The sequence below is a fragment of the Zea mays genome, chromosome 6 (assembly GCF_902167145.1).
Source record: "Zea mays cultivar B73 chromosome 6, Zm-B73-REFERENCE-NAM-5.0, whole genome shotgun sequence".
NCBI lineage: Eukaryota > Viridiplantae > Streptophyta > Magnoliopsida > Poales > Poaceae > Zea > Zea mays.
Window position 1 is genome coordinate 162,980,401 of NC_050101.1, and position 8,043 is coordinate 162,988,443.

An 8,043-nucleotide genomic window follows, 5' to 3' on the forward strand; every position below is an offset into this window, starting at 1 on the left:
ACATTGTTTGCCTAAACTTTAAACCTGCATAAAGGAACTTTAATGTTTCAGGGTAGTTAGTAGTGTCTACTCAGGCATTTTGCCTACAACCCTATTTAATAGAATTTAACACCACATAGTGTTATACTGTTATTTAAGCATCACCTGAATTAATATGTCAATAATTCCTCACCATAGTTGACAAATACAGGGTATAGAACATAACCAGTTTTTAGTTTAAAGTTTTAAACTTTAACACGAGCTGATGAGAAGCAACACTAACATAAACAAGACAACACTCTACAGTTACTATAACCAGCTAACCACAGCAGATGCAAGCATAAAACACAACAAAGGTCACCAATTAATGGAAAAAGAAATCACATTCAGACAATCAAGCACGGAATGGAAGCACAAAACAAATTTTACACATCTTTGCAATCTTATTACAAACAGCACCTAATGATTCACAGATCCCACCCTCTCACCTGCCTTCACAGTTCACGCTCCTTGAATCTAAACCGGTGTTTCCCAGATTGAAAACCTAGACCAGTGTGACCCTACACAGTGCATGCCAAATGGGTGAAAGGCAAGCAATTACACACGAACAACCACAATAAAAGCGCATCAAACAACAACGACCATGACCGACAACGACAGCTAGGAGCGTTTCAGTTCAGAGAGGACAGAGAGAGACAGTGCATCAGCATTGCCAGGGACCTACGAGGCGGCCACCTTTTTGGGCGACTTGGCGGCGGCGGCCTTCTTGGGTGACTTCTTCTCTTTGCCTTCCTTGGCAGCAGCGACAGCGGTTTTCTTGGGGAGCAGCACAGGGTTGATGTTGGGCAGAACCCCGCCGTGTGCGATGGTGACGCCGGCCAGTAGCTTCCCGAGCTCCTCGTCGTTGCGGATCGCCAGCAGTACGTGCCGCGGGATGATCCGGTTCTTCTTGTTGTCCCGCGCTGCGTTCCCCGCCAACTCGAGGAGCTAAAAATAGGAAGGAGACACGAGGCAACGCGAGACAAATCAGGCCTTCCGCGTCTTCCGCGACGGGTGGGGAATAGGTGTGGTCCGACTGACCTCGGCGGCGAGGTACTCGAGGACGGCAGCGAGGTAGACGGGGGCGCCGGTGCCGACACGCTGGGAGTAGCGACCCTGCTTGAGGTAGCGGCCGATACGGCCTACGGGGAACTGGAGGCCGGCCTTCACGGAGCGAGAGACCGGCTTCTTCTTGGGGCCGCCCCCGCCGCGACGCCCCGCCGCGGCCTTCTTCACCACCTTTGCTCCGGCATCCATCTTCGATCAATCCCCCGTGCTCTCTCCCTCCTTCCTCGCCTCTCTCTCTCTCCCTCTCGTCAGTCGTCACCCTTGCGTCGTGTGCTTGTGTGCGTTTGTGTTTTCGTTGTGTGGAGGGCGGTACTGCAATCTGGAGCGTTGCGTGGCATTGGTTTCGGTTGATACGAGCTGTTGGATGGGGCTCAGCGATCCGTGTGAGAAGGCAAGGACCAATCAGAGGAGAGACCGTAGGGGGCGAGCGATCATGGTTCATGGTCTCGTAGGAAGTGTATTTTGCCTCATCTCTTATAAAGGGAAAATTGGTTCTATAGCCACCAAAGTTCGCCGTCTCTAAAAAATACTGTCAAAAGTTCTCAGCTCTAGAAAATACCAATAAAACTTATGGTGTATTTGATTCTCATAAAAGTTTAGTTTATATCATATTAAATATTTAAAAATCAATTATAAATATTAAATATAAATTTAATAAATTCGTCTCACATTTTAGTCTTCATATGTGTAACTAATTTTTCAATTAGAATATATTTAATATTGTAATTATTATTTTAAACGTTTAATGTGATAGAGACTACCTGTTTTGTGATATAAAGTTTAATTTGGTTCTATATTGCTTGAGATCTTGTCTTCAGTACTGATAGTGTCAGTACCACAAGTGTTGTCATGTCCAGTGACACTACACAACATGATTAAGTGAATATGTGGTTTCTCTTACTAAACTTTAGCTTGTGTCACATCAAATATTTAAATATCAATTACGAGTATTAAATATATGCTTAACTAGGTTTAATAAATATGTCTCATGTTTTAGTCTCTATTTGTGTAATTAGTTTTATAATTAGACTATATTTAATACATGTAATTATTGTTCAAATAATCAATATGATAGAACAGGTTTGTGTGTCCATCACCCCTGGATTGTGCAAGGCATACGTGCACACCACACGTGGTCGATTCGTTTTAGATCAGAATCTATGTACCGGCAGAAACGTGCTATTGGGTGACCAAACTTCTCTTGCTTCTATTCAAGTTGAACTCCATGCGATACTTGTGATTCGTGAATCGAACATTATTCACGCAAGAGATGTCACGCAGTGACAGTGAATGATGTTCAATTTACGGTGAGAGACGATGAATAAGATGGACGTCAAGCTAGGTCGTGTGTTTCTTATCAGAATTCTCTCTCATCTTTTAGCATTCACGAGTAACTAGACGAGGCTCCAAAGCATAAGAATAGCGGATCGTGATTCGTGATAGATCGCGCCCTCTCCAACTGCATGCGTGCACCCACCATCGTAGAGATCCACATCTTTATTAAAATGTTATCTTGCACGCCGCGCATGTAAGTAACTTAATATTATAGCTAGACATAAATAGTATTTTAAATAAGAATATACAATTTGCAACTTACAGAGTATACATTGCAACAAAATTTAATAGTGTCATGAGGTTGTAACACAATTGTCGATGTTTTGACCCGAGGGTTCTACCAACTAGAGAATTAGTGTTGTGTGCCCAGATTCAGCTGGATGATGCAAGAAGACACAAACCTTTATCCTAATTCGGACAAGAGAAGGTCCTACTTCCAGCAGATGGGGGTAAGGCTTATATTACTTGCACCTAAGTGTTTGTAGTAGTAGGTACAAGCCGGTCAGGAGAGGGAGAGGTTCTCAAGTACTGATGATTAAGGCGAGTGACAATATCACTATGGAGGGTGAAAACCTGTGAAGTGTTTTCCTTTCTATATGAAGCCCTGGAGTCCTCCTTTTATAGCCTCAAGGAGGGATCCCAGGAGTGCCATGGTTTGTCGTGTATGGAGAGAAGGCGAGTTTGAGCCCCTATAGTCGGCCGACGGTATGACCTTCGTACTAGTTGTTGACTTGAACCAGGAGGAGAACGCCTGGTCCACGTATTTGCATCTTGACCGAGCAGAGAGCTGAGGCCATGGTCTGAGGCTCGGGTGAGGTGGAAACCACTATTCCGTGAAGAGGGGATCTCGGGCGAGACGAGGATTTCCCCGAGTGTTGCCTTCGCTCAAGGTCAGGCGCCGGCAAGACGGAGTTTTGAGCGATCGTCGAGCGGGGTCTCAAGCGAATGATTCATCCTTTTCTTGACCTCGGGGAATGTGCCTTGTGATTTGTTTGGTAGTTAGGTGTTAAGAGTGTTCTGGGGCATAATCTAGATACCCCTAATTATGATACTCGACAACAGTTGAGGTTGATAATAGATTGCTTAATAACATCTGAGGTAGATACATAGTTGCATAGGAACAAAAGGACGTCCAATATAGCTAGGATTTAAAGGAACGCTAAGATTAACATAATATTTGTGCAAGAAACACTACTTTGCCATATATTTACATCTAAGTAAGTTTTTCACCATTATATGGTAACAATAAGTGTGCAGTTCCCGTTCTACTGCACACAGCCAGTCCTCGGCGTCTGCAGAGTGGGCGAAGATAGGGGTGACCTCTCATGAACTCAACACGCTTGTCTCTTGGCATTTGTAACATCTGCATCTGCGGTTGTGGCTGAGGTTGTTGTTGAGTTTGCTACATGGCTGTCAGAGTCTGCTCAATAGCTTGCACTACTTGGTTTTGCATGGAGAACATTTTCTCCACTGACATTGGGGTGGCGGGGGAGGCAGCGGCTGGGGATGAGGCTCCTCCTCTTTTGGGACACACTGCTCCTGCTGGGCACGCCTCCCTCCTTGGTGCATGTTGTTAGACTTCTGTGGAAGGCATTCACACATCAGTATTGATCTTGCAATCTTTTAGAATAGGAAAAGACATACAAAATTCTTCATTACACTGAATGAACAAGGATCCTCACTGATTCCCAACATGGTCAAACACAACTTCTCAGATAAAGAGCAAAGTAGAAGTAAAAGGTTTCCCAACCAAACGATTAACTTTATTAATCATTACTAACTAAACCAAACTATAGGGGAGACCCACATTTTGGAAACAATCATTACAAAGATCCAACTCCAACATAGGTTCATCATAACAAGCATAAAAGCAACTGACAAGCAAACTAACCTGACTGACTAAGACTGAGACTTATCACTTAAGCATTTATTACAGACTCTAGCGCTAACGATCTAAGGCTCCCGGTCTATCTTGGTCCTGCAGCCAGGAGCGCCATAAGCATGATGACCATGGGGCGGTGAGCGGTAAGGGTGTTGAGTCCCAACGAGGGCAGGGGAACCTCCCTCCCAGTGGCGACGCTCCGTGCACTCAGCATGCAGTTCTATGATCTCCGTACGAGCCCTGCTCAGCTTGTCCAGAGCGTGGTCCAGTTCGGTGTTGAGCACGATGACTAGGTTGACTGTGTTGTTCCACCTAGGATTGCCTTCACCAACGGGTGAGATAATAACGCTCCATGTACTGCCAGACGAACAGTGGAGGTAATACCTGAGGTTAATATTGTCAGCCACCCACTGAACAAAGAGAAATACTACGAGAGTGCATGAAAGGGAAATGTGCCCTTGGGCCATTTCTAAGTGAAAGGGAATTAGGCTTACACCTAGTCCCTAATTAATTTTGGTGGTTGAATTGCCCAACACAAATCTATTGGACTAACCAGTTTGCCCAAGTGTATAGATTATACAGGTGTTAAAGGTTCACACTCGGCCAATAAAAAAAATCAAATTTTGGATTCAACAAAGGAGCAAAGGGCCAACCGAAGGCACCTCTGGTTTGGTGCACCGGACTGTCCGGTGTGCCACCGGACAGTGTCCGGTGCACCACCGGACATGTCCGGTGCACCAGAGGACTCCAACGCAAACTCGCCACCTTCGGGAATTTCCAGAGGCACTCGCGCTATAAATCACCGGACTGTCCGGTGTACACCGGACAGTGTCCGGTGCGCCATGGAGAAGCGGCCTCAGGAACTCGCCAGCTTCGGGAAACTCCAACGGCTAGTCCGCTAAAATTCACCGGACTGTCCGGTGTACACCGGACTGTCCGGTGCGACTCCGGAGCAACGACTATCTCCGCGCCAACGGCTCTCTGCCGCGCATTTAATGCGCGCTCTGCGCGCGCAGAAGTCAGGCGCGCCCATACTGGCACACCGGACAGCAAACAGTACCTGTCCGGTGTGCACCGGACACCCAGGCGGGCCCACAAGTCAGAAGCTCCAACGGTCAGAATCCAACGGCAGTGATGACGTGGCAGGGGGCACCGGACTGTCCGGTGTGCACCGGACTGTCCGGTGTGCACCGGACTGTCCGGTGCGCCATCAAACAGACAGCCCAGCCAACGGTCAAGTTTGGTGGTTGGGGCTATAAATACCCCAACCACCCCACCATTCATTGCATCCAAGCTTTCCACTTCCTAACTACTACAAGAGCTCTAGCATTCAATTCTAGACACACCATAGAGATCAAATCCTCTCCAAATTCCACACAACGCCATAGTGACTAGAGAGAGTGATTTGCTTGTGTTCTTTCGAGCTCTTGCGCTTGGATTGCTTCCTTCTTTCTTGATACTTTCTTGTGATCAAGCACTCCTTGTAATTGAGGCAAGAGGCACCAATTGTGTGGTGGCCCTTGCGGGAAGTTTGATTCCCAAGTGATTTGAGAAGAGAAGCTCACTCGGTCCGAGGGACCGATTGAGAGAGGGAAGGGTTGAAAGAGACCCGGCCTTTGTGGCCTCCTCAACGGGGAGTAGGTTTGCAAGAACCGAACCTCGGTAAAACAAATCCGCGTGTTACACTCTTCATTTGCTTGCGATTTGTTTTGCTCCCTCTCTCGCGGACTCGTTTATATTTCTAACGCTAACCCGGCTTGTAGTTGTGATTATTTTTTAGAATTTCAGTTTCGTCCTATTCACCCCCCCCTCTAGGCGACTTTCAATTGGTATCAGAGCCCGGTGCTTCATTAGAGCCTAACCGCTCGAAGTGATGTTGGGAGATCACGCCAAGAAGGAGATGGAGACCGGCGAAAAGCCCACTACAAGCCACGGGAGCACTTCATCGGAAGAGTCCCGCACCAAGAGGAAGGAGAAGAAGAAGAGCTCCTCCAACAAAGGAAAGGAGAAGAAATCTTCTTCGCACCACAAAGAGAAGAAGGAGAGATCTTCTTCCCACAAGCCACATCGGAGAGGGGACAAGCACAAAAGGATGAGGAAAGTGGTCTACTACGAGACCGACACTTCATCAACATCGACCTCCGACTCCGATGCGCCCTCCGTAACTTCTAAACGCCAAGAGCGTAAGAAGTTTAGTAAGATCCCCCTACACTACCCTCGCATTTCTAAAAATGCACCTTTACTTTCCGTCCCATTAGGCAAACCACCAACTTTTGATGGTGAAGATTATGCTAGGTGGAGTGATTTAATGCGATTTCATCTAACCTCACTCCACAAAAGTATATGGGATGTTGTTGAGTTTGGTGCACAGGTACCATCCGTAGGGGATAAAGACTATGATGAGGATGAGGTGGCCCAAATCGAACACTTCAACTCTCAAGCGACAACAATACTCCTCGCCTCTTTAAGTAGAGAGGAGTATAACAAAGTTCAAGGGTTGAAGAGCGCCAAGGAGGTTTGGGATGTGCTCAAAACCGCGCACGAAGGAGATGAGCTCACCAAGATCACCAAGCGGGAAACGATCGAGGGGGAGCTCGGTCGGTTCCGGCTTCGCAAAGGGGAAGAGCCACAACACATGTACAACCGGCTCAAGACTTTGGTGAACCAAGTGCGCAACCTCGGGAGCGTCAAGTGGGACGACCACGAAATGGTTAAGGTTATTCTAAGATCTCTCATTTTCCTTAACCCCACTCAAGTTCAGTTAATTCGTGGTAATCCCAGATATACTAAGATGACCCCCGAGGAAGTTATCGGGAATTTTGTAAGTTTTGAGTGCATGATCGAAGGCTCAAGGAAGATCAACGAGCTTGATGATCCATCCACATCCGAAGCTCAACCCGTCGCATTCAAGGCGACGGAGGAGAAAAAGGAGGAGGCTACACCAAGTCGACAACCTATAGACGCCTCCAAGCTCGACAATGAGGAAATGGCGCTCGTCATCAAGAGCTTCCGCCAAATCCTCAAGCAAAGGAGAGGGAAAGACTACAAGTCCCGCTCCAAGAAGGTTTGCTACAAATGTGGTAAGCCCGGTCATTTTATTGCTAAATGTCCTATATCAAGTGACAGTGACCGAGGCGACGACAAGAAGGGGAGAAGAAAGGAGAAAAAGAAGTACTACAAGAAGAAGGGCGGCGATGCCCATGTTTGTCGGGAATGGGATTCCGACGAAAGCTCAAGCGACTCCTCCGACGACGAGGACGCCGCCAACATCGCCGTCACCAAGGGACTTCTCTTTCCCAACGTCGGCCACAAGTGCCTAATGGCAAAGGACGGCAAAAAGAAGAAGGTAAAATCAAGATCCTCCACTAAATATGAAACCTCTAGTGATGAGGATGATGCTAGCAATGAGGAGGATAACTTGCGCGTTCTTTTTGCCAACCTTAACATGGAACAAAAAGAAAAACTAAATGAGCTAATCAGTACCATCCATGAAAAGGATGACCTCTTGGACTCCCAAGAGGACTTCCTAATCAAGGAAAATAAAAAGCATGTTAAGGTTAAAAATGCTTATGCTCTACAAGTTGAAAAATGTGAAAATTTGTCTAGTGAGCTAAGCACTTGCCATGAGACCATTGATAACCTTAGAAATGAAAATGCTAGTTTAATTGCTAAGGTTGAGTCTCATGTTTGTGATGCTTCAATTCCCAATCTTAGAAATGATAATGATGACTTGCTTGCTA

At 46.6% G+C, this 8,043-nt stretch overlaps 1 protein-coding gene across 1 annotated transcript; it reads right to left on the minus strand.

The window, feature by feature from the left end:
• Positions 1 to 388: 388 nt before the first annotated feature.
• On the minus strand, positions 389 to 1,338 carry LOC100216750 (uncharacterized). The gene is made up of 2 exons (NM_001291795.1): positions 1,060 to 1,338; positions 389 to 966 (listed from the first exon to the last, which is right to left on the minus strand). The coding sequence occupies exons 1-2, from the start codon at positions 1,273 to 1,275 to the stop codon at positions 700 to 702; spliced, it is 483 nt and encodes a 160-aa protein (NP_001278724.1). The 5' UTR covers positions 1,276 to 1,338; the 3' UTR covers positions 389 to 699.
• Between the last annotated feature and the right edge of the window lie 6,705 nt (positions 1,339 to 8,043).

Excerpts from the sequence above, each read along its gene's own strand:
- LOC100216750 (NM_001291795.1), bottom strand. The coding sequence starts at position 1,275 with ATGGATGCCGGAGCAAAGGTGGTGAAGAAGGCCGCGGCGGGGCGTCGC. Across the intron at positions 967-1,059 it reads TCGAGTACCTCGCCGCCGAG|CTCCTCGAGTTGGCGGGGAA; the intron begins GTCAGTCGGACC and ends TCCTATTTTTAG.